The following is a 26,428-nucleotide window of genomic DNA, read 5'->3' on the forward strand; positions in this document are numbered from 1 at the left end:
AGTATTCATAAATTAAATGGGAGTCGTGATCTCTTTTAGGTGGGTAGCTAGGGCCTAAGAAGTTGTAATGCTCTGGAAGTAAGGTTCAGGCTTTTCCATTTGTCCATTTGTAGGTTATATTTTGACTAGGACCCCAGAATTCCATATGGTTTATTTGCCAGGTTAACATCTGCAACTCTGTCACAGCATCGTATATATGTGGCTGCTCTGGATTAGTGGTCTTTGGATAAGCACTAGATTTTTCTGTTCAAACATGGATGAAATTTATGCACTATTGAGAAGTTCCTGGTAGTACCCATATCTTTTGGCTGGTATTGGAATAATGGATTTTGGAAATGTGGCCAGCTTAGGCCCTCGTTGCAGTAGTTCTGCAGCACAGTCGTATCTGGTGTATTGTTCTCAATATTTATCTGCGGTGCATGGGCACCCTGATATGATGTTCTAACAGAGGAGGGTGTACCAAAGGCTTGTTCGTAGAGGTTCAAGTTTTCTAGGGCTTGGTTGAAGTGATTTATATTGTGAAGGTACTGTAGACCACTCTCTAGTGTTCCTATTTATGCTCTAAATAGCCAAGTTAGACTTCTCCGGCAATTATCTAGAGTCCAATTTAAGGTTTATGGTTCAGTAGGATAATTGGGAGTTGTAATTCTTAAGCCAGAGGACATGTTTTATACAGAGGTGGAATTGTGTCCAAATAAAAGGGCTGGATGTTGAAGCTTTATATTCCTACTTTGAACTTGGTTATTGAAACTGAGATGTACAGTGTGTTCTTCTTTCCAATATGTGGATTCGTACGATTTTTCTTTACGGTGGACGTGGGTGGCAGAGTGGAGATCAATAAATTATATTCAGTTACAAGTAGATGAAGATTCATGGATTAGGAATATTCTTGCATCTATCCAGCATAGTTTAAAATTCGGGAGCTTGGTCGGTGATGCCATCTTGCTACTTCTCATGTCTTGTTGCCAAGTTTCTTGTTCCTGATTTTGAGATGTGGATCTGCAACTTCCATCATCAAGATATTTCTAGCCACCCCCACAATATGGCAAGTAGCTCCATGTGATGAGATGGCGCTGGACTATCCCTCAAGGAAGGATGGTGGCCTGCCATAGGCGAGCTGCTTATCTGAACTTATAGGCAAGTATTCTGTCTTATTTTTATGGGTTTCATGGTTATGGAATCTTCATCTTCTTCCCTAGCTAGACATAGTAGGTTTTGTCCTTCTATGTTGCCGCTTTTATATCCTTGACTACTGGTTGTATTGCTTTTATTTAGAACTAATTGTTTCTTTCTCCTAGATTTGACAACTACCTTCAACTGATTTACCGTAAACTTTCTAGGGAATTATTGTTTCATTGTAATGCGGAGCGTTGTTCCCTATCTTGCTTTATTAGGGCTTATAGGAGATTAGTTTCAGACTAGCTATAGAGAGACGTCTCTAGTTGGTTGCTTCTTTTAGAGAATACCTTTAGCAGGTCATGTTAATATCTCAGTTTGATTTACTGGAAGAACTTGCATAGGAAAAGCTGATGAGACAAATAAAGAATGAGGTGAGGTCGTGCTTCTACTCTCTTGAATGGACTTGTTACCACTTACCAGGTATAGAATTTTGTATAAAGAATGATAAGAGTGAGATCTGGTCAGATGGGAAATGGGAGTATTTTTCTTGGTCGAATGAAGCAGCCTATGGGTCCACCTCTTATACTGAAAATTTTAGTTTGAGTCTGGAGATGGGATCTATCTTGATTGGAGTAGTATAGGGCCGTTCTTTTGTTATTCCATTAGACGGTCTTCATTGTTCTCTTGTAATTGTAGGAATTGATGTTTGTGAACTTATCAGACAATGGCATTAAGTCCTCTGGAGATACGACTGCTGGCTACAGAATTTAATGATGAAAAGCTATAGTATATACTGCAATGATGATTGGTCTTGGAGCTTGTAACTGGACAGCTAACATAGGAAAAGCTTTGATAATTTTATTCCTAAACGTAGCCGCATGAGTGTAGTCTTTATTCTCAAATGAGGAAAATCTTTAGGTGGTTATTGCCCAACAGTCTGATCACCATTGGAAGTGAAAGAAATTGCTTTCTGAATACAGACAGACCCAGTGGGCCAGCTCGGGTGGAGTGTTTTGTTGAAGATTTAGATTAAAGAACATTTTGATTGAGAAGTTTTAGCTGAGTGTGTTTCTTGTATGGTCTGCTAGTAACTAAGATAGATTTGACCGAATTCCGTAACTTCTTTTGAAATTGTTATTGATTTGCTGATTTGTTGATTGCCTTCCATATACTGCTATAACCTCGCCTATGCGGTGAATTATGATCAGTTGATTCTGCATGCTTGTCATAGTTTTCACGGAAGTTTTGCCTGCATAACGTTGTGATGAGTTGTCTTTAATTGATGGTTTTACCTACTTATCATATTGTTGCACAAGTTAGCTGTATGTTCATCTAATATTTTCACCTCCTTTTGCTGCAGATGGAAGGCACGTATTCGAATGCGTTAAATAAATATTGAGTAACCTGCTGTTCTGGAGGAGAATAGAAGTAAAAGTGATTCATACTAGAGGTTGGTTTGACTTAAAGATTGATGAATGATGGACGCAAATCTCTTACCCCAGTTGTTGAAATTGGTGATTATTAATGTTGTCGAAGACTCGAAGGTGTAAGGATGCATCGTGCAGGCTGTCATTTCTGCTATTGAGTGCCTGCTTCCCATCTCCTTTACTCGAGTCCAGATACACTTGCTAGGCAACTCGATGTTTTGACAAAGAAAAGTGTCATACAACTGATTTTTCGACATGGTCAGATGGAGGAATCATGTCTCTTGTTGGAGCGTGTAAACACGGATTTTGCCCTCCGTCTCACTTTCACTCGTCGAATCGGAGATTGAATCGGGGCGTCTCTCGTCCGGTCGCATTCTCGTTCACAGTTCTGAAGTTTTAGGATTTGTATAGAATAAAACTGGAAAAATGATGGATCGCATCTCTTCTTTTTCAATTGTTTTCGAGGAGGAAAGAAACAGAAGTTTGAAACATCTGTCAGCGTCGGCATCCTCAAATGTCTGAGCAAGAAAACATAACTTTGAGAGTGTGAAACTTCAGAGTAAAGGTAAAGAAACATAAGTTTTAAACATCCAAAATTCTTGCCTTATCGACGACAGCTTCCAGAGTTTCATCCGGCATCTGAATGCCGGATTCCGACAAAGTAGCAACTACCATTTGCCTGACCTGAAAGCAACTGCAGCTGTTAGGTAGAGCCGTAGAAGTAATACAACAGACAAATTAATCGTCGACAGAATTATGATAAATCAAAACGACAGAACTTGTTCAGTCTCAAACACATCAAGATACTTACTTCTTCCCGCTCGATATATCCTGTTTGTGTCAAATCAAACCACCGAAACGCGACTGCAAGCAACCAAAGACCAAAGAAAACATTTAACACGAAGGGCCTCCAAACATAATGTTAAGCAGCTGAAGTTGGTTGACTACTTACAATCAATCTTGGCCTCAAGAGGAGCATACGGATGAAATACACTTAGCGCGTGGACAAACCCCTCAAATTCAATCACCCCGTTTTGCTTTTCGTCAAAAACATCAAACACCTACATCCCATTTCATCACAGTTTAAAGGGAAACAGATCAATATATTGGTTCAGAGTTCAAACAATATTGCATTGGCATCAAACACGTACATCCCATTTCGTCACATTACATGGTTGGAAAAATGTTGCATTGACATGAAGGATGAAAAATCTGCTATTATACGCTAAAGAATATCACTACAGAATAGAGATCATGAAGGCTTCACACTTTCTTTCCTCCTCGAAAAACAGAAGCAGCGACTAATATATGTACCCGGCAAAGAAATTAGAAGAAATTAGAGCGGATGTGTTCTCTGCATCCGACATCCAATCTCCCTTCCCGCAGTTAGAATTAGTTTAAAATAGAATATCACAAGTAAGCTTACTCTATCCAGAAAAAGATTTTCACCAGCCGGAGTTTTGAAAAGCGCCAACCTCAGCTCCTCCTGGACATGAACAACAAATAAATTTTCAGCTACTAACAAATGAAAAAAAAATCAAAGAAAAAGATATAATTTCCATGACCCATGTCAAAGAAATTAATAATTAAAAATTAAAAATTGTAAAAGATGTGCATAAATTGATGAACCTAGTCTCACAAAGATTAGTAATAATACAATTCAAATCTATTTTTAACAAGAATTGAATATAAAACTTCTTACTTATAAATAAAAAAAACATATCACTACATTATAATATTATTATTTGAATTAATTTAATTTTTCAGCTTTCATTTATTTGATTTTGATTAACTATTATAACCCTGCAGAGTAGACACGTGATATGCTAATTATTGTAGTTTTTTAATGATAGAAAAATGGAATGTGGGTTTGTAGCATTTCTCCATTTTGTCGCATGCTAACACATCATCTTATGATTATTGTAAGTTAGTGTTAATAAGCTTTACAGGGAACTTTTCTCCGGAAAAAAAAAAAAATTGCTTTACATGGAACTTCGTTGGATAAAACTTAAAAGACCCACACACTAATATGAAGTTACAATTATTAACGAAGAATCAAAATTTGACATTGGAGAATTTATATGGAACATATATATACTGTTATTATGACGTTTCGAGAAAATAAAATAAAAACAAAAAATTATTATTGACACTTTAAATTTTTTATTAGCGACATCTTTCCCAAATAGAAGGAATATGGAATCGTCAATCACTCTATCCTTAATAGCCTTAAGGATAGCGTAGTGATTGGCCAAACCAATTGATGCGGTCCACGTCAACCAAATGACCGAAACAAGAATCCTTGATTTTCTTGAGCTGTTTTGAAAATTGGCTTCTTATATTACACACACCCCAATGTGTATGATACACAGGAAATGGTGGTAGGAAACACCTCATCCGGTGGACACACGAGTTCTGAAGGTGGAGAAGATTTGACTTTCAACCTGGAAGATTTTTAACAGAGCCTTTGAATCCAACAATGACAAACATAAGGTTCTATATGCACATCAAATTAATAACATATAACATGCACTCAAGATATGCATAGTATATGCACATTATGTGCTCAAATTCAACCAATTCTTGAACCAAATTCAAGCAAGTATACCCAACATGTACATATGCACATAATATGTACCAATTTATGAACCAAATTCAATCAATTATTTCCAGCAATATCAAAAGTACATGCACAATATATGTATATACTATGCACAAATTCAACCAAGTCATGAATCAAATTCAAGCAAGTGTGCCCACCATTTACACTGTATAACCAAAGTACAACTTAATCAATTAATTTCCAACAATATCAAAGCACATGCACAAAATACGTACATAGTATGCACCACTGTTCTAGAAATCCCCGCCTAGCGTCTCCTAGGTGGGGCAGCTGGCCACCGCCCTGATTAATGCCTAGGCGTTTGAAAATTAAGAAAGGTCGCCTAGATCTGACGAGGCACCCGCCTAGCCTACCCAAACCGACCTAGGCACTGGCTTAGGTTGCGACTCACATGGACAAAAAATAGATAACTTTCATGTAATTACATAACCCTAAAGCCTAATCCGTTAATTTTCCCCAAATTAACTGTACAAAAGAGTCAATTGCACCCAAAACCCTGAGTTCCCAAATTGGGAAAACCTAAGTTCAAATAATGAAAATTCAATTCAAAACATACCTTTTTTTTTTATTTTGCCATTACAATTGTTTGAATCGATGGATACCAAACTCGCCTTGGCCGCGAAACTTATATAAAAGATTAGAAACTGGGTGTCGGTCGGAAAATTGGAGAGGATTTAGGTCTCGCTGTTTGGGGCTTAGGGTTCTTTGAGCTGGGGGTCAAGCGAGAGAAATTTTCAGACCATGAGTAAATGTTGAGTGGGTTAGACGAAATAACCATTTATATGGGAGGCAATTTCGTCATTTCAAGTTTTAAGAAAATCCTATTTCTGTCACATTCTTATGTATGTCATGTGCATGTTCTATGCATATCCTAAAAATCCTATTTTGGTCCCAAAATTAAGAAAATGGTCCATTGTTGTCAATTTTCCAAAGATAAATGTCAAATGTTAATTTGATGGTTGACATGACAATGTCATATTTTTTCTTCCTTTAACCTATACGTTTTTTTTTTGTTTTTTGTTTTTTGTAAATGATATTTGTAGAATCCATTTAAAAAAAAAATCATTTAAAAAAATCATTTTCGAGATCTATAATTGGTGCATTAATGTGACGCACACAATAAAATAATTTGCCATTATAGTGATCGTGTAATATTCATCGTGAAGAATGCCTATTGGGTCGCATGGGATTACGTTACACCCCATCGGTGAGTGCTTCTTCTTTAGACACTAGTGGTAGCCCTTTCTCTCCATTATGGAAAGTTATATGGAGGGCTAAAGTCTTGCTGAAAGTGAGGAACTTGGTGCGGAGAACTTGCCAGAACATTCTCCCAACAAAGTCAAATTTATCTAGGAAAAGAGTATCGACAAATATGACTTGTGTCTTCTGTAATGGGGGTCCTGAGGCAGAGGTACATGTTCTAAAAGAGTGTCATTTCGCTAGAGCCACATGGTTTGCGGTCCCATTCATTTTCTTGGTTGATTCAATACCCCGCCATACCGTCAAAGAGTAGTTTTTAACTTTACTAGAACGCAGAAATCCTGCTTTCGATTTTGCTTGTATGGTGAAGTGGCATCTTTGGCAGGAAATGAATGAACGGATTTGGAGCGGAAAGCATGGGTCGAGAGAGGTGGTGGCGCAACGCGCCATGGCATGGTGGCAGGAATTTCAGGCTGCTGCGGCTCTCGGGTTTGTTGCACAACAACGAGGCTGCCCAATCCGCATAAGGGCAGCCATAGGATAGAAGAAGGGGGTGTTGGAAGAGGGTTGGGTATGGCTTAGTGTGGATGGGGCGACAAATTTGCAGGGCAACGTAGGTGGGGTAGGTGCTGTCTTGTAGGATGCACAGGAGAATTTTGTGGCAACGAGGGCATGGTTTTTGCGTGCAATCTCGTCGCCATTTCATCAGAGATGCACGCCATCCTTCATGGGGCAGAATTGGTATCACATTTGGGGTTCCAAAAGGTACGAATTGAGAGTGACTCCTCCCAAGCCATATCCATCATCAACACTAGTGTGGATTTTGCTTCCACGACTTTGTTAGGGGGGGGGGGCGTACTTCATAGTGCAGCTATATTTAATGCCTCAAAATTTAATTTTGTTTCTATGAATAATAATGGAATTGCCCACCATTTGGCAAGGGTAGCATTGTCTAGCGTTCAAAACTATCAGGATTGAGGAGCCTCCAACTGTTATTCGAGACCTTCTCATCTAAGAGCCAGTGTAAGCTTTCACAGTTTAATGATATCGTCTTTGTTTCAAAAAAAACAGAAAGGGTAAATTACATTTCCCCCTCTTAGAACATTTCAGCTTCATACATTTAATATTTATTTCATTTCAATTTCATACTTCCGTTAAAAAATCTGTTTAGTTAACCATTAAGTGATGACATAACAAATATGAGGTCATCATTTATGCAGACGTGGTTGCAAAGTTGTGCCATGTAGCTAAACAATTAATAAAAAAAAATTAAAATTTAATTTGGATATTAAAATATTAAAATAATAAATTTAAAAGTAAAATAATCCCAAATCTTCATCTTCTTCTTCCCCCCGAGCTACCCCTTCTCCTACCACCACCAACTGCCTTACTCGAACCGCCCTTCTCCTATCATCACCCCCATCTCCCATCACTTTCGCACCTTATTCTCTAACTTAAAAATCCCAAATTCCTCATTTTTGCATCTAATTTTGTCCGAATTCCACATTTATGTTTGAAACCCTAGATCCCAAATCCAAGTAATTCAATTGAATGATGGGTCTCAGAAAAACCATCAGGCCCTAGTCATCTTTAGAGATGCCCGGAGCTCAAGTCGAGCTCATCCTCGATCTCCAAAACGTCGTCGTCCATAAGCGCAATGTCATGGTGAATGGCTGGGTCAGGCTTGAATGAGGTGGGGTGGAGGGCATGACTTGGGGTTTTCTAGGTTGCTTTGGGCTTTGCAGAAGAGGAAGGTGGGGCAAAATTGATGGTGGTGGTGTTGGAGGAAGAAGCTTGTTGGTGCGGAAGTGATGAGGGATGGGGGTGGTGGTGATGGGAGAAGGGCGGCTTGGGTAGGGAAGGGGGTGGTGGTAAGAGAAGGGGTGGCTCGGGGGGGGGGGGGGGGGGGGGAAGAAGAAGAAGAAGATTTGGGAATTTAAAAAAAAAATTTATTATTTTATTATTTTAATTATTTTAATTAATTGTTTAGCCATATGGCATAAGTTTGCAGCCACGTCAGCATAAATGATGACCTCATATTTGTTGATTCATCACTTAACAGTTAACTTCATAGATTTTTTAACAGATGTTTGAAATTGAAATGAAAGAAATACAAATGTATGAGGTTGAAATGTTTTAAAAACGATGTAAGAAGTTGTAATTGCACACAAACTTGAGGGGGGAAAATGTAATTTACCCAAAAAAAAATTGACATCACATTTTCTCATGAAAGTTCATATGTCAATCCACATAGGATTGACATACTGGTTGGAGTTTATTCCTACCTTTAAATTTGATTAAATGACATTTCAATTAGAATTTGAGATTTCCCTTGGATTGAAGATGGTCTTAGTGAGTCAAAATTTAAGTTGTTGGTGACATTTATTTCACCAAAATTTCCATGTCTACAAGTATAAAAGAGATTATGCGCATATGATCTTCTCATGTTGGAACCAGTGATGATATGATCTTCTCATAGGATGTTGCCACTGGCGAACAAAGTTGTGGATAAGGTTGCGGTTGGATTTTATAAGGTCAATCCCAGAAATGCTTGTGCCAGTTGAAGTAGGGGAACCTTTAAGGAGTAAAAATCATATCAACACAGCTCCGTTTTGTTGGTCAAAGCAATCCTAAAACGCAGTACATTTTCTGATTCTGATTTTCCTCCTTAATGTAGCATGTAAAATAGAGTAAAAATATATTTTGCTGAAGTGATTTTCTTTTATTGATACCAAGACATTTATACAAAGAAGAACTCTTAACAGAGAAGTAAACTATCCTACATTCTAGGTATACAATAGGAAAATAAATCTATACAAATCAATTACAACTTTATTTCCTAAACGAAACCAAGATATCAGGAATGATATCGTTGACTTCTCTACACTCCTCCTCATGTTGGAGAGTGGATGTCAAGAACTCTCAACTTGTGTATAATAGTCGAGAAAGTGTCATTCTCCAATGCTTTCATGAACACATCTGCAAGTTGGTGTGAAGAGGGAACAAATCATGTGACAACGGAACCATCTTGTATCTTATCTCGAATAAAGTGGCAATCCATCCCTATATGTCTAGTACGTTTATGGAAAATTGGATTAGCAGCAATATGAAGGGCTGCTTTGTTGTCACAATGCAATAAGGCCGGTTTTGGATGCAACAAACCCAAGTCCCTTAGAAGATATCGAAGCCACGATAGTTCACAACAGGTTCCGGTTATGGCTCTATATTGGGCCTCAGCTGATGACAAAGATATGGTCTTTTGTCTCTTTGATCTCCAACAGATCAATGAAGAGCCCAAAAAAACACAATACCCTGTAGTTGATCTCCATGTCGTAGGGCATCCTGCCCAATCTGAATCACAATATGCAGTCAAGGTCAAGTCATTTTTAGAAGAGAAAAACAAACCTTGTCCAGGAGTATTCTTTATATATTTCAAAACTCAGAAAGCTGCTTCCATGTGTGGACGGTGAGGTTCATGCATAAATCTACTTAACACATGCATTGAATATGTTATGTCAGGCCTAGTAATCATTAAATAGATCAATCGGCCCACCAACCTCCTATACTGTACCGAATCTTTAAGCAACTCACCATTGTCTGAAAGCTTAAGGTTTTGTTCCATGGGAAACTCAACCGGGTGAGCTCCTAAAAGACCACCATCCTTCAAAATCTCTAAAGCATACTTATGTTGGGAAATGAAAACCCCATTCTTCGAACATGACACTTCAATGCCCAGAGAGTATTTCAAGTCACCAAGGTCCTTGATCTTGAAACGACTATTAAGGAATGTTTTGAGAGCCTCAATTGCATTAGGGCCATTGCCAGTGATCAAAATATCATCAACATAAATTAAGAGTGCTGTAAAAGACTTGCCTTGCTGTTGTGTGAACAAAGAATAATCAGCCTTTGATTGGACATAACCAGTAGATTGATGTTGCGTTTATGATAGCTTAAATTTTTTTAAAAGTTGGGATGAAAAAAAGTTGCTGTTTGAATTGTGTTTGGTAACCCAGAAAAAAAAGCACTTATTTTTAAAGTTGCTGGCAGAAACAGCTGAAAAATGGAAGCAACTATTTGTTGCTTTCAAAAAACAGCTTTTTATTATGAAAACATGGGTGAACAATACCATTTAATGAAAATTTTCAAATGACCATCCTACCCTCTCGCGTCTCACTTCTCACTTTTCTTCCTTGCTCTGGCATCTCACTTCACTCCTTCCCGTTCACTTCACTCCCTCTCGTCCACTCATTCACTTCCCAACTCCTAACTCCCAACTCGTCACCCCAAGACCCAATCTCCAACTTGAAACTTCCTTCCTCCCAGCGATCTCTGTCGTCCTCCAGGTCGATCTCTCTCGTTATCTTTTCTGGGTTCTATTGTTTTTTTATAAATTTCTGGGTTCTTTGCTTTTTTATGGAAAATGTGTTAACTTTTCTGGGTTATTTTTTTTGGGTTAATAGCTTTTTCTGGGTTTAAAGAGCTTGTTTTAGACATTTAATTTATGGGTTTTGTTGCTTTGTTTGTTAAGCATGAAGCTCTATTCCAGAGTCTCTCTTTTAAGTTTTTCCTGTTTCAATTTTTTTTAGATCTGTTCGAATCTGGGGTTCATATATCTATGGGTTTCATTAATATATTGGTTCTATAATTTACTATAATTTAAGGACACTTCTGATTGCATTTTCTTGCATTGCTGCATTTCAAAGAATATTATATGCATTTTCTTGATTGTTTGGGAATTGGATTCAGATTCCGGAGCCACTTACTGGGAAAGTTTGGAAATTGAAAGATTTTGAATCACATCCTGCTTACTGGTGAGTTCTTGCTTTGTATTTTTCTTCAATGGTGTTTTGGATGGTTATTTTTGGTTTGATTTTCTTATTATCTGTCATATTATATATGTCATGTATTGGATATTGGCAATTAGTCAAAGTGGATTTTTAGATTAATTAACATGAATGATGGGTTCTTAAATAACAAATCTTGAACGAATATTCAACTACAAGATGAATGCCTTCATGAACATGGATGCATGTAGTGCATGGTTGTCATCAGGTTGTGCTGTAAGGTGGTGTGTTAAGGGTTACATTCTTATAATGGATTAATAAACTAACCTCTAATTAAAAAAAAAAAAGGGAAGAAGAAATGATTAGGTCATTGATTGAAACTTGATATAGAGATGCTTCAACTTTTCTAATTCTAGACTTCTAATGTGAAGGCTTTCACTAGTACAATACCCAGTTAGAATAGGACGACTTTAATCTGTAAGCACAATACCCAGTTAGAATAGGACTGCTTAAACATCATCTTATTGAAGAATAAAAGCAAAAGAGTTACCATTGTAAAATCCACCAGCTAAATGTGCAGCAGAGGGATCTTCATAGGCTAAACTTGCGTTGCCTTTGTTTTTTCCAGACTCGTCTGTGTATATTATGATATTATATGGCCATGGATCCTTAAAGCCACGTTTCTGCTTGATTCTTCCCACCTAAACATTAACTTAGCATTAAGTAATCAAATAAATGTATACCAATTTGTGTTCAATGATCTTGTTTCTATTGAAATCTGTTTCTGCGATAGTGCATGACCAGGAATTTGTAGGATTTTGGAAATGATGGAATTTGGTTTGATCTATGTAGGCTTTGGATAAAATATGACTTGAGAGCCTTAGAAAAGCAAGCTCGATGCTTAGCCGGAGCTTTTCATCAGGATTGTGCCTGACAAGGTTAACAAAACCCTCTCCATCATCGACAGTGGAATTGGCATGACCAAAGCAGGTAAATATTTTAGTAAATTTCACTTCTTTTAGTTCACTTATTGATCTACTTGGCTTCCGAGAAAATCCTACAAAATGGATTCACGTAGAGATTTTGGGTAGTAAAAATTGCATCTTGTATTGAAGCTGACTCCCCTGGTTAAAACTATTGTATTTGTAATCGCTTAAAATTTCAGAAATCAAAACATTGAAAATGGAATGGTTAGTTATGCTTGGTGTTATGTTAATTAAGTACTAATCGTCTATGATTATGTTCATAAGCTGTGAAGCTAATTGCAATTGGTTTCTGTAGATTTGGTGAACAACTTGGGTACAATTGCAAGGTTCGGAACCAAAGAGTTCATTGAAGCATTGCAAGCCGGAGCTGATGTGAGCATGATTGGGCAGTTTGGTGTTGGTTTCTACTCTGCCTATCTTGCTGCCGAGAAGGTTATTGTGACCACCAAGCACAACGACGATGAGCAATACATTTGGGAGTCACAGGCTGGTGGTTCCTTCACTGTCACAAGGGATGTTAACGGCAAACAACTTGGTAGAGGCACCAAGATCACCCTCTTCCTTAAGGAGGATCAGGTAAAGAACCAAGCTAATTGATTAAGTATTTCCTTTATATGATTAAAGAGAAAAATTGGGTACTAATTTTTTGTTGGGTTGTGATCAGTTGGAGTATTTGGAAGAGAGGAGGATCAAGGACCTTGTGAAGAAGCACTCTGAGTTCATCAGCTATCCAATCTATCTCTGGACTGAGAAGACTACCGAGAAGGAAATCAACGACGATGAAGAAGAGGAAACCAAGAAGGAAGAGGAAGGAGATGTTGAGGAGGTTGATAAGGACAAAGATAAGAAATCAAAGAAGAAAAAGATAATGTTGAAGGATCACATGAGATAGAGGCATTAAGAAATAGAATAGCGGCAAGTTTAATGAATGCATTTAATTAGACTACCTTCAAGTACATTAACAATATTGTAATAATGAATCCTAGCTATTCAGTCTAAAATATTTCAATTGAAATAGTTTGTCATACTAATTAATATTTAAGATAAAGTTTATAAATATTATTCTTTTAAAAATAAAGTATATTTAGTAATTCACCTTTATTAGTTAAGAAGATTAAATTAATAGCACATCTAGTATTATACCCTTTTTGGTCATTTTACACAATCACAACTGTTTTACATAAAAGTTTACCAAACACTATCATACTACTTTTTTTCTTTCAAAAAGCACTTTTACAAAAATATTTACCAAACACTCTACTGCTTTATTTCATAGTTGCTTATTCTCACAGCACAGCAGAAACAACTTTTTTTCAAAGCACATCAATACCAAACCAGCCTTGAATCGCTTCAAAAAACTTTGCAAACCATTGACGAGATGCTTGCTTCAATCCATATAAAGATATGTTAAGGCAACAAACTAAATTCTCCCCCTGTCGCCGAAGACCTGGAGGAGGAAGCATATATATATTTCTTCATGAAGATCACCATGAAGAAACGCATTATTAACGTCAAGTTAATGGAGGGACCAGTGACGGGAAGCAGCAAGAGCTAAGAGGCAGCGAACAATGATCATTTTAGCGGTGGGAGAGAAAGTATCATGAAAGTTAATACCTTCAAGCTGTGTATAACCCTTGGCAACCAAATGAGCTTTATAACATTCAATGGAGCCATCAGAACAATGCTTGATTTTGTAGACCCAACGACAACCAATGGGAGATTTGCCAATGGGAAGAGTGGTGAGAGTCCAAGTATTGTTGGCCTGTAATTTGGAAGCCATGATAGCCTACCAATGAGGAGAAGCAACAACTTCGACATAAGTTTGGGGTTCAACCTATTGAGTAATAGTTGCAAGAAAAGATTGTTGTGTGGGTGGGAAACGATGATAAGTAAGGTAATTAGCAAGTGGATAACATGTACCTGTGGTGTGACTAGACGACGAAGACGACGGAGAAGCTAGATGGGTAAGCTTAAGAGTAGGGCAATCGCACTCTCGCAACTTTAGAGGCAGAGATGAGTGATGGCTAGAGTGACGAAGCACCGGTGCAGGAGATGCAAGAGGCACAGAGGGTGCAGAAAGGGACTCTAAAGGTGTTGCAATAAGAAGTGGAGAAGGCTCAGTAGAGACAGGAGAATCTGGAGAAGACTCGAGCTAAAGAATGGCAGCAGGAGAATCACTAGACTCAGTTGGTGGAGAAGGAGGTGGAGGTGAAGAAGGGCACGGTAAAGTAGGGTTTGGAAGTAGTGATGATGGAGGTGCAGGTAAGGAAGGGAAGATGACCGGGGATGATGTAGGTGTTGGTGCAGTGATGGATGAGGTAGAAGATGAAGAAGAATGGTAAGGGAAAATATGTTAATGAAAAACAATCTCGGCTAGTAAACAATTTATGAATGGTAAGATTGTAAAGCTTGTACGCTTTTTGACTAGCGGGGTACCCTAGGAAGACACATCTGTGAGCTTGGGGGCAAATTTGTGAGATATATGGGTATCAGTTGCATAAGCAAGACAACCAAATACTTTAAGATGGGAAAAAGAAGGTTGTTTAGAGTAAAGCCGTTCAAAAGACGTTTGATGGGAAATGATTAGGGTAGGGAGACGATTAATGAGATGGACAACTGTTAGCACACGTTCACCCAAAAAATGAAGGGGAATATTAGCTTGGAAATGCAAGGCATGAGCAATTTCAAGTATGTGACGATGCTTGCACTTGACTACCCCATTTTGTTGAGGCGTATAGACACAAGAGTGTTGATAAATTACTCCATGGTCTTGAAAGAAACCACGAAGTAAAAAAAATTCTCCACCATTGTCTACTTTTATTTGGCGAATGGATGTATTAAACTGAGTGTGAACAAAAGAGAAAAAATCTTTGAGGATATGTTGTGTTTCTGATTTGTGTTGCTGTTGACTCTAAAAATTAAAAAACCTACGTGGTGCGCAGGCCGAGTAACTAATAAGCTAACTACGTCCTTCAGTTGAATGCGGGGCGTGCCAACTCGTCGGCTGAGCTCGGCCGAGGAGTAAAATTCCTTGATGTCGCGTTGAGCGCGTTGTTGACTTCTTTATCCTGCGACTGCGACCGAGGAAGGAACACTCTCGGTCTCTGGGTTCTAGAGCCTGAAGACAAGGCTACTAATTTTGCGAAGTTCACAAATCGTCGGAGCCTGATTCGGTAACTGTGATTATATTCGTAAGAGTATATGCACGTCGAATCGAGACTAAACTATATGGACACAGGTACTCAAATGTGATGTATATCTTGATGGTGAATGTAGTTCGGCCGTCGGAATGCCGAACTCTGAAACCCACTTGTGAGTATCTAATCATAAAATCACTCGGCGTCCAGTACGCCGAGTAACGCAATTCGTAACACCTGGCTACGCTGAGAAGGCTAGCAAGGTGACCTCTACCAACAAGGGTTCGAAAACCCTTCTCGGCCGAGACTTAGATAGGTAACCGTTCGGCCTCGACGCAGTGTTGTTTATCCAAACTGAAGATGCTTCTCGGTCGGCTGATTCTGCGGTAACAGTGTTGTTTATCCAAACTGAAGGTGTTCGCCGGGTGCCTCCACAGTGCTGTTTATCCAAACTGAAGGTGTGTCGGCAGAAAAAGAAAATGAAAAATCTCAAGGTATTTGAGAGGTTTTGCGCAGGGCAATTGTATACTGAATTGAAGGTCATTTTTTGTTGCATGATTTCTTGTATTTATAGCACCCCATTCCTTGAGACCGAATTGCATCCTTATCTGGATTGGGAGTCCTTGTCCCGTTCCAACTCTACTTCGAACAAACCTACTCCCACTAGGACTTTGAACTTTCCCCTCTTCCGAGGCTTTATTCTTTGCCGGCCGGGAATCCTGGTCGCACCAGGACTTCCTCGACCCTTTCTGTTTATCTGGACTACTTCTTAGGATAGGACTCGACCGACCCTGCCAACTGACCCGGGATTTATCACTCGGCCCATAGCATTTGACACAACCTTGGGCAGAGCACAACCTGCTGCTCGGCCCAACAAATTATTTTGGGCCCAAACAATTGCATAAGAAAAATCCATGTGAAACAGGAATAATCATCCACTACGGTTAAGAAATATTTTGCTCCAGAAGTAGAAGCAATTTTATAAGGACCCCAAATATTGCAAATGATCAAATCAAATAGTTTTGTAGTTGTTATGGAACTGACACCAAAAGGTAAACAACTTTGCTTGACTAAAGGACAAACATCACAAGCATTATTTGACTTGAAAGGAAAATGCAACAGGTGTTTCGACATGAAATCTAGTCTAGAGGATCATAAGTGACCCAGACGCTGATGCCACAACTTTGTAGGGGAGAGAACAAGGTTGCAGACTCGGCGTGGACTACCAGATGTTGTGGGAGTCAATGCCACCAAATAATAGAGCCCTCCGCGTTGCTTACCCAAACCAATCACCGTCTTCGTCATCAAGTTCTGCATAATACACCACAAAGGAAAAAAGGTTACGGAACATGTAATCCACTTGTAATTTGACTCACAAACATCAAATCTACTTTGAAAGTGGGCACACATACCACATCTCGCAACAAAAAAGTAGAACTCAAAGGGACACTCCTAGTGGAGACTATGTGAGCTTGTTTTCCACTTGGTAATAAAACTGGTGACAAATGGGTATTTTTGACACCATTAGTGAGTAAATCTAATGAGGAGGTTATATGATCCGTTGCACCACTATTGATTTTCCATCGATGTAAGGGCAAATGGGATGTTGACAAACCTGCCTTCATGGCAGCGACATTAGCTTTTGGAGGAACGGATGCATCACCTCCTTTATTATTCATTATGTGAAGGATTTGCTGGAATTGGTTGTTAGATAACCCGGACATCACCGACTTCATCTCTTCCAAAGTGGCACATTCGGAAACTTGATTCACTGAAGAAGAAGAGTTGCCTTCCTTTTTAGAAGGCTTGCTTCCTTTTTGAGGCTTGACTTTGTGAAGATGATGCCCCGATGGATATCCATGAAGCTGGTAACAAGTATCAATTGTGTGATAGTCATGATCACAATGAGTACAGTGCAGGGGCTTGCGATTGTCGAACAGCCATAGCTGTTGTCTCAGTGACCCTACGTGAAGCAGTAAGAGATCTTTGTTTCTCTTCCTGGGAAATTGAAGCATAGGCTTGACAAACAGTGGGTAAAGGATTCATCAATAAGACTTGTCTTCGAATGTCACCATAGGACTCATTGAGGCCCATAAGAAACTGCATCAACTTGTTCCTTTCATTATGCGCTCCACATGTGCAGGAAGTGGAGTCACTGTAAGACGCTAGTTCATCCCACAATTTCTTCAACATTGTGTAGTACGCAGCAACTGAAAGTTGATCTTGAGTAAGAGAAGCGATGTCCTGTTGTAACTGGAAAATATGAGGAGCATTGCTTTGTGAATAATGCTCTCGCAATTCCTCCCAAATTGCATGAGCATCAGTCATGTAGAGGATACTATCAGAAATTTCTGAATCAATAGAGTTGATAATCCACGCAACAATCATATTGTTGCTTCTCTGTCATGTAGCATGGTCGTCCGGTTTGATCTTCTCGGTAGGCTGTGTGACAATACCATCAACAAAGCCGAGCTTGTTTTTGGCACTTAGGGAGATCCTCATCGCACGTGACCAGGTAGAGTAATTGTCCCTATTAAGGGGCTTTGAAACCAATATCATAGATGGGTGATCTGAATGATGGATAAACAATAGGTTTGAAACATCAGCCTTGGAATCAGCCGCGGTCATTAGTGGCCATGACTGTCGACGGAAAAAACTATTGAAAAATAGCAAAAAAAGGGGCAGCAGCAAGAACTAGGATTTTGACCTAGCTCTTGATACCATGTAAAATAGAGTAAAAATATATTTTGCGGAAGTGATTTTCTTCTATTGATACCAAGACATTTATACAAAGAAGAACTCTTGAAAGAGAAATAAATTATCCTACATTCTAGATATACAACAGGAAAATAAATCTATACAAATCAATTACAAATTTATTTCCTAAACTAAGCCAAGATATAGGAATGATATCGTTGATTACTCTACATAGCAGAGCATTACCAACATTTTCAGTCTTCGACTCCAGTGTTGAAAATAAAACTCGGAAAAACAGTCGTGATGTCCCTGGCGTGTCAATAACATAATTAGAACACGTTTAGGAGAAGAAATGGATTGGGGAAGAATATAAAAAGAATTGAACGCGAAGGAATGACAGTAAGGGAAAGGTACTTTAAATATGGAAGGGTCATGTTCTTTAGGAGTGTTGGGTACCGAGTAGCATAAGCTTTCCATTCGTCTTTGCCAATTTTTTCATCCTTGTCAACGTCGGCATCCTCAAACGTCTGAGCTAGAAAACATAGCTTTGAGAGTGTAAAACTTCAGAATAAAGGTAAAGAACACAAGTTTAAAACATCCACAATTCTTGCCTTATCGACGATAGCTTCCAGAGTTTCATCCGGCATCTGAATGCCGGATTCCAACAAAGTAGCAACTACCATTTGCCTGACCTGAAAGCAACTGCAGCTGTTAAGGTAGAACCGTAGAAGTAATACAACAGACGAATTAATTGTTTACAAAACTATGATGAACCGAAACGACAGAACTTGTTCACAGTCTCAAACACATCAAGATACTTACTTCTTCCCGCCCGATGTATCCGGTTTGCCTCAAATCATACAACCTAAATGCGACTGCAAGCAACCAAAGAGAAAGAAGAAGACAATGTCGTTTAACACGAAACACCTCCAAACTTATTGTTAAGCAGCTGACATTGGGTTGTTGAGTACTTACAATCAATCTTGGCCTCAAGAGAAGCATACGGATGAAACACACTTAGTGCGTGGACAAACTCCTCAAATTCAATCACTCCATCTTTCTTTTCGTCAAAAACATCAAACACCTACATCCCATTTCATCACAGATTAAAAGGAAACAGATCAATATATATATGTTGGTTCAGTGTTCAGACAAGATTGATAACGTAAATCGCTTGGAGTCACATGACATAGTCGAAAAAAATGTTGCATTGACATGGAAGGATGAAAAAGCGGCTATTAAGCTAAAGAATGTCACTAAAGAATAAAGATTATGAAATCTTCACACTTTCCTTTTTGCTTGAAAAAAAAAAAGGCAGCAACTAATTAATATATGTACCTGGAAGAGAAATTAGAGCGGATGTGCTCTCCCTATGCATCCGACATCCAATCTCCCTTCCCGCAGTTAGGATTAGATTAAATTAGAGTATCATAAGCGAGCTTACCCTATCAAGAAAAAGATTTTCACCAGCTAGAGTTTTGAAAAGCGCCAACCTCAGCTCCTCCTGGACATGAACAACAGATAAAATTTCAGCTACTAATAAATGAAAAAAAAATCAAGGAAAAAGATATAATTTCCACGACCCATGTCAAAGAAATTAAAATTAAAAAACAAAAAATTGTAGAAGACGTGCATAAGTTGATGAACCTTGTGAAGTAATCCATCGTCGAGAATGGAGCTACTTAACTTGTTAAACAGTTCGCGCAATGCTTCCACTTCATTCACACTAACTGAGAGAGAGAGAGAGAGAGAGAAAGAGAACGAGAGAGAGAGCGAGAAACATTATGCAATTAATTATTTATTTATTTAAAAACATATTGTCATTTCTGAAAATTTATATACTGAAGAAAAGCTATGTACAAACATGGAGAGGTGGCGGCGAGTCGAACGACGTCATCGTGGGTGAAGGAAAGGCGGTGAGGTTGACAGTGGCAATCGAAGCAACCAGCTAAGCTGAAGATGAAAGCCTCGACCAGACCAATCAGTGGTCTGCAAAACGCACAGAGCGTCTCGCCGATCTTCAGCGAGCTCGAACTCGTCTGAATTATTCACAGAAGCAGCACAGATTGGCGTTTGAGTGAAATTTTCTTTCTAATTATTTTCTCGGGAAACAAACAAACAAAGAAGGATAAAAGTTAGAGAGTGAGAATAGTACCGTAAAGCTGTAGGCGGAATAATCTATACGAAATAGAAGGTCACGGATTTGCAATCTGGGTCTCTCAGCCATCGGCGTTTGCAGAGAGAGAGAGGGAGAGAGAGAGAGAGAGAGAGAGAGAGAGAGAGAGAGAGAGAGAGAGAGTTTGCCTGTGAATGCAGAAGGAAGGGAAAATATTCGTATTATCTTGTTTTATTTAAATATAACTTGCGGTTTATTGAAATGCTAGAAAGACAAAAAATTTAGTTATTAATTCAAATTTTGTAAATAATAAATTTATCATCTCACTGGTTACTGAGTACATTATTATTTTAAAAACAAATCATGAAAAGGACTTTTGAATTAATTTAATTTTTCATTCTTCATTTATTTGATTTTGATTTGACTATTATAACCCTACAGGGTGGACAAGTGATATTCTATTATTGTAGTTTTTAATGATAGAAAAATGGAATGTGGGTTTGCCAACCGGATTCTCTCTTGATTTTTTTTGTAAGGATTGAGAAATTCGTAAATCGTGTTTATACATCTTAAATTATGTAGTTAATTTTTGTTAGATATTGTTTGTATTTAATTTTAAATAAAAAATTTATAATAATTTGTACTTGTATAATGTACGATAAATGAACATAATTTACGAATTTCTGAAATCTTTACAAAGAAGATCGGAGAGGATTCGGTTTCGTGGGTTTGTAACATTCCTCCATTTTGTCACATCCTATTCCTAACACGTCATCTTATGAGTATTGTACGTTAGTGTTAATAAGCTTTACACGGAACTTAATTGGATAAAACTTAAAAAGGACCCACACTCTAATCTGAAGTTACAATTATTAACAAAGAATCAAAAGCATTGATTTGATATTGGGTTCATCCTTTCATTTTCTAAATGTGTCATTTTAAAAAGAAGAATACATATGGAACTTGTATATAACCGCTATTATGAAGTTTTGTGTAAATAAAATAAAAAACAAAAAATATTATTGGTATTTTAAAAGTTTTATTAGCGACATTTTTTTCAAACAGGAAGGATATGGAATCGTCGATCACTCTATCCTTAATAGCCCTAAGAATAGCGTAGTGGTTGAGCTAGCCAAACTAATCAATGCGGTCCATGTCAACCAAATGACCAAAACATGAATCCTTGAATTTCTTGAGTTGATCTTTTGAAAATCGGCCTCTTATATTACACATACACCCCGAGGTGTATGATAGACAAGAAATGGTGGCAGGAAACACCTCATCTAGTAGACACACGAGTTTTGATGAAGGAAAAGATTGACTTTCGACCTGATTCAACAATGACAAACATAAGGTTTTATATGCACATCAAATTAATAACATAAACATGCGTGTGGATGCAAATTTCTTTCTCCTTGATCTTGGACAAAATTGCACCTACAAAACAAATAACACCTTAGGTCAAGGCCAAGTGCCTCATGCACCCATGATGAATTGGGGGGGGGGGGGGGGGGGGGGGGGCGCTTTGGCCGAAGAACCTCCGATGCCAAAGTTAGAATTTAGAGAGAAAAGTGTTTAACAGTTTTTGGGAGTTTTGCAAGAGTGTGGAACTAGCTTTTTAGAGAACATAAGGTCATATATATAGGGAATGGAGGTGGCCGGGCTTTAGAGGTTTTTTGTGTGAAAATGGGTGATTTAATTGGTGATTAATGGATTAATTACGAATTAATCCATTAATTAGCCAATTAATCTCTATCTATATGGAATAATTTGTAGGTTATGAAGTAATTACCTAAGATGAGGATGGATGAGATAATTTGGAATTTGTTACCTATTTTGGACACTTTTGGTTGATTGTCCACTACTTGCGCGTAGGACAACCGGTGTGTCTCAGGGGTGACTTTGTCATTTTCACCAAAAATCCACATGTCGCCTTGTGATTATTTTTGGCTCCACAAATGCCCCCACACCTGCTAGGCTGTTTGTAGGAAAGGGCAGCAGGTGTAGAGATCTTCTTGCTCTAGGAAACTTAGGATTGCTTCTTGTTTTGATGTAGATTCCCTCTTTAATATGAAATTAGATCCTTCTAGATAGGGAAATAAATTTCTCTCAAAGCCTATTTAAGTCCACCTTAAGTGGGTTATTAAATCAACTTTGGAGAGTGATTTATTCTACCCTACAAAAGAGAGAGAGAGAGCTTAGAGGATATTTGTTCCCCCTCCTCTAGCAATCTTCTACATCTTGCCCGTGCAAATGACCGTTTTTCGTTGCTTTCTTCGTCTTCTCCGCGTTGCACCAATGTAATAAAAACTTAATTTCTTCTTGTCTTTTTCTTGGATAGTGCTGTCGTGAGGTAGCTGTCGGGGTGGTGCGGTACGTCGGCTGGTAGGGGCCAGGAGTTGGCTTGGCATGGGTCGACAAGGTGTTGTGGCAGGGACCACTGCTTTAGGCTGCTCGGCTTGGCTAGAGCAAATGGCATATTGTGCGGTTGTGGTCGCGGATTATGGCACTGGGGCGCAGTGTTAGGCGAGTCGTATGGCTCATGTCCTTTGGGCTATTGGACCTGACACGGGCCAGGCTGGCGATTGAGAGAGATGAAGAGGTCGAGGGCCTCGTAGGTTGCTGAAATGTTGGGCATGCAGGCCTCCTGCTTGATGGTCTGAGAGAAAAAAAATAAGGTAAAAGCCAGTATGGGTTGAGTTCCCCTGCTGAGTACCATGAATATTGTTGGCTGCTTAGTTTTCTTCACTGGGAGAAATTTGGGTTGCTCTCTCTCGAGAAGGTAAAAAGGATCAAGGCGGATACTTTGGCTCGTTTAATCGCTATCGTGGAGCCTACTGTGAATGAAGGTGGAAAGAAGAGATCTTCCTCGTCTGCTCAAGAGATGTTGGTTAAGAAAAAACTGAAAACTTCCTCCGCTGCTTGTAAGGGTCCACCTGCTGTCGAGAGGCCTCTGATTGACATGACTTATTCTAATGGGAAGAAAAATGAGGCTGCTAGATATGAGCCTGTGGCGCCTGTTATGTCAAGAATGGCTAATTCGATTGTTAATAGTATTGCTCAATGTAGAGGTCTTGTCATGCCCCTAGTGCTGAGGTCTATGCCAAGACGTCCGTTGGGAGCTAAGTCTGGTTCTTATTCGGAAATGCTTGCTATTATGAAGAACGATAAGGTGGACTCTGCTGCTAAAGTGGCGTTAAGGCCCACTCCCTCTGCTGCTGAGACTGATTCGCCTGCTGGGAAGGAGGAGACTGCTCGCATGGGCAGCTGTGAGAAATCCACTAAGCCTGCTTTTAGGGAGGCTGCTAAGATATGTGTGCTCTTGAAACCAGATCTGCTTGAAGACATGGACGCTTGTGCCAAGTTTGTTGATGGCGTTAGAAATGTTTGTTTGCCCAAGTTCCTTTGTGAAGCATACAACCCAATATAGAAGGACTGCTATGCTTCATATGATGCATATATAGCAAGGCTGCCAAGGAGGTGGTGAAGACTATGACAGCTGAAGCTTATTCCTTGTCCGAGGAGATCAAGAGGTTGGACTCTGAGCTCGTTGCTTTGAAGGAGTCTAATATTTCTACCCCCACTTCTCTACAGCTTGAGACTGCTCGCCAAGAGATCGTTGTCTTGAAGACTAAGCTTGACGCGATCCATGTCAAGTATGAAAGTGCAGAGAAGGAGATTGGATGTTACATACCTCAGATTCAAGATCTTGAGTTTGCAGTTTCTGAGCTTCATTTCGTTGTTTATGCAAAGGATGAAGAGTTGATTGCTGCTTAGAATCAAGTGATCCACTTCAAGAGAATCGTCGACAAGCTTGAACCCCAAGTGTTGGAACTTCAAGGTGTACTGAAGATCAATGAAAGTTTGAAGAAGGAAGTGGATGAGCTGCAGCGTGTCCATGTTAGTCTACTCGAGGAGAATAAGCAACTGAAAGGTGAGAAGGATGGGCTCGAGGTTTCGAGACCTTCTCTATTTCTCCGGAAGACTTGCTTGCTTTTACTTTTGAGGCTTTTATTGGTGAAGTAGTTGAAGAAGTTGGTGCCCAGGCTAGGGCAGTCGGGGGTGAAGCGCTGGATGATGCCGCTGTTAAAAGCGTCGCTGCTGCTGATTGAGTAGTCGTGGGATGTCCAAGCTGCTGGAATGTAGTCTTTTAGGTTGCCTTTAAGATTTTCTTTGTTTTTCCTTGTAGCTTTTTTTTTTTTTTTTTTTTTTTTGTTTTTTTTTGTTTTTCTTGAACTCCTTTGGCCTTTTCAAGTTGTTTATAAACATTCTTCCTTCACTTTCTTCATCTTCGCTTCTTTTGTTCATACCCTAACCTTTAGACTATATAGACCAGTGGCAGGCGTGCTACTTTTCTATAAACAGACAGGCCCGCGTAGTCTATGCCGCCGTAGATGTTGGTATAGAACTTTGCAAAGTTGTTAGCTATAGGGTTAGCAGCTGGATGCCTTACTTATAGAAGCAGACAAATCCGCGTAACCACTAGGCTGTTAACCTTGGCTTTCTCTAATTCCGTATGTTGCATAGCAAGTATCACAACACTTTAGGACTCGGTGTAAATTGTTCCGCGATTGGCAGAGGTAAAGCTTATCGACTACGTAGCATGTTGGCAGTGGATAAAGCTTCGTATATGTATGCTAGCTTGTTTAACCTTTCACAAGAATGTGCGGTTGTATAAGTTTAGCATGGCTTTATTGCTCGAAGGGCAAGCTATAGGCAGTCGTCTGGAAACCGTAGGCTACCTTAGTGCACTCGGTAGCAACTTTAGGGTTCTAGGGCAGTCGTCCATCAGATGTACTGCGTAATGTGCCCCCTTCGTTTCTAGGTCCCGGTTCCCCACGGCCAAGAGACCCAAAATCCTTCAGTTAGCTAAGCCTTGAAAAAGACCATTGTGGCTACTTTTAGGAATCCCGGTGCAAGCCATCGTACATCTAGTTATACTAAGGCAACCAGGCTCATCCACGTCTGGATATTCGGAGTGTAGAGTTTATCCTTCCGTCTTAAAGAGCTGACCCATGTGGGTGTTGGAGAATTGGTTTACCCTCTCGCACTGGAGAGCATGGTTGGTCCCTCGGGGGGGGGGCCCAATTCCTGCGATAAGTCCATAAGAAAGGCGCGATCTTCTTTTGAAGTGTAGGAATGACTAGTTGTTTTAAGCATGTAGCTGAGCCAAGTTGTGATTACTTCTAAATTCCTCATTGAAAAACGAGTGAAACGAACGAGAACTTAGCTGTAAGGTAGGAACTGCATAACAACTGGATAGTCATCGGCTTATGAGGTGGTCCCCATCGAGCTGCTTGAGTCTTCGAGCTTTGATGTAGTAGGAGGTCACATATGGTACTTCCTCAGATTGTAGGCGCTCCACTGCTTTTCGATCTTTTTGTCGTTTCATGGTGGAGATGGTGTAATTACTCTTGCCGCCTACTCTGCTGATCTTGTACGGACCTTCCTATATGAGATCCATCTTTTTGGAGCTTTCTCTGTGGGCAATGATGAAGGCTTTTCTTAGGACTAGATCTTCGGGCTGGAACTGCTGGATCTTGGCCCTTTTGTTGTAGCTGGAGAGGAGATGTTGCTGTTAGGTTGCGATGCGGGTGATGGTCTGCTCGCGTTTCTCTTTTGCCAGATCTAAGCTTGTGGCCATCTCCTGACTGTTCAGCTTAATGCTTGGTAGTAGAACGGTGATACTTGACTTAATGGCATTAGGATGCATGATTGATTCTGAGCCAAATGCCAAAAAGAAAGGAGTCTTACCCTTTTGGTGATGCGCTATGCCCATAAACATCTGGGGAGTTCGTCTGGCCATTTTCCCTTCTTGTTGGTGAAGGATTTCTTGAGGCAGTCGAGGATCATCTTGTTAAATGCTTCAACCCGCCTATTGCCTTGAGGATATCTCGGCATCGACATGTGCTGCTTGATGCCATACTTTTGGAAAAACTTCGCCATACATTTGCCCATAAATTGTGGGCCGTTATCAGTGACGATGGATTGTGGGATGGCAAATTGGCAAATGATGTTCCTCCATATGATGTGCTCTATGTCCGTTTGAGTCGTGGTCGTCTTGGGCTCTACTTCTATCCATTTGGTGAAGTAGTCGGTTGACACGATCATCATGCTTCTGCCCCCAGAAGCAGGCAGCATAAGTCCTACTAGGTCGATTGCCCACTACATGAACGGACAAGGACTCGTATATGGGTGTGGCTCGCTGGCAGGCAGTGCTGGTATCGGCTTGTAGCGCTGACAGCGGTCGCACTTTTGTACTAACTTCTTAGCATCTTGGTGCATGGTAGGGAGACGCGGAGCTGGGGCCATGTTACATGTAGCAGGAGATGCTCAACT

At 39.6% G+C, this 26,428-nt stretch overlaps 2 protein-coding genes, 1 long non-coding RNA gene and 1 pseudogene across 5 annotated transcripts; 1 reads left to right on the forward strand and 3 right to left on the reverse strand.

Moving 5' to 3' along the window:
* Positions 1 to 163: 163 nt before the first annotated feature.
* On the reverse strand, positions 164 to 3,409 carry LOC148694281 (uncharacterized). Its single transcript, XR_015967012.1, has 2 exons — positions 3,358 to 3,409; positions 164 to 3,230 (listed from the first exon to the last, which is right to left on the reverse strand). It is a non-coding gene; the product is annotated as an uncharacterized LOC148694281 (long non-coding RNA).
* An 8,610-nt stretch (positions 3,410 to 12,019) lies between these two features.
* Positions 12,020 to 13,119, forward strand: LOC137741178 (heat shock protein 83). Its single transcript, XM_068480986.2, has 3 exons — positions 12,020 to 12,143; positions 12,435 to 12,715; positions 12,804 to 13,119. Exons 1-3 carry the CDS (start codon positions 12,131 to 12,133, stop codon positions 13,029 to 13,031), a joined length of 522 nt encoding a protein of 173 aa, XP_068337087.2. The 5' UTR covers positions 12,020 to 12,130; the 3' UTR covers positions 13,032 to 13,119.
* A 3,100-nt stretch (positions 13,120 to 16,219) lies between these two features.
* LOC148694282 (uncharacterized) lies at positions 16,220 to 18,282 on the reverse strand (annotated as a pseudogene). The gene is made up of 3 exons (XR_015966925.1): positions 18,220 to 18,282; positions 16,892 to 17,846; positions 16,220 to 16,587 (listed from the first exon to the last, which is right to left on the reverse strand). The product of XR_015966925.1 is annotated as an uncharacterized LOC148694282 (transcript).
* On the reverse strand, positions 18,022 to 20,291 carry LOC137739811 (calcineurin B-like protein 10). 2 transcript variants are annotated; one of them, XM_068479387.2, is made up of 9 exons: positions 20,129 to 20,291; positions 19,838 to 20,012; positions 19,621 to 19,703; positions 19,418 to 19,477; positions 18,949 to 19,057; positions 18,796 to 18,848; positions 18,585 to 18,665; positions 18,430 to 18,500; positions 18,022 to 18,282 (listed from the first exon to the last, which is right to left on the reverse strand). In XM_068479387.2, exons 1-9 carry the CDS (start codon positions 20,198 to 20,200, stop codon positions 18,228 to 18,230), a joined length of 759 nt encoding a protein of 252 aa, XP_068335488.2. In that variant the 5' UTR covers positions 20,201 to 20,291; the 3' UTR covers positions 18,022 to 18,227. The 2 variants fall into 2 exon arrangements, with proteins under 2 accessions (XP_068335488.2, XP_068335628.2); XM_068479527.2 differs by having other exon boundaries at positions 18,388 to 18,500.
* Positions 20,292 to 26,428: the final 6,137 nt, after the last annotated feature.

The sequence above is a fragment of the Pyrus communis genome, chromosome 9, assembly GCF_041283825.1.
Source record: "Pyrus communis isolate YQ-2024b chromosome 9, ASM4128382v1, whole genome shotgun sequence".
Lineage (NCBI taxonomy): Eukaryota > Viridiplantae > Streptophyta > Magnoliopsida > Rosales > Rosaceae > Pyrus > Pyrus communis.

Excerpts from the sequence above, each read along its gene's own strand:
- LOC137739811 (XM_068479527.2), bottom strand. The coding sequence starts at position 20,200 with ATGGCTGAGAGACCCAGATTGCAAATCCGTGACCTTCTATTTCGTATA. Across the intron at positions 18,666-18,795 it reads GATACATCGGGCGGGAAGAA|GTCAGGCAAATGGTAGTTGC; the intron begins GTAAGTATCTTG and ends AGTTGCTTTCAG. Across the intron at positions 18,501-18,584 it reads TGGAAGCTATCGTCGATAAG|ACGTTTGAGGATGCCGACGT; the intron begins GCAAGAATTGTG and ends TTTCTAGCTCAG.
- LOC137741178 (XM_068480986.2), top strand. Across the intron at positions 12,716-12,803 it reads TCTTCCTTAAGGAGGATCAG|TTGGAGTATTTGGAAGAGAG; the intron begins GTAAAGAACCAA and ends GGTTGTGATCAG.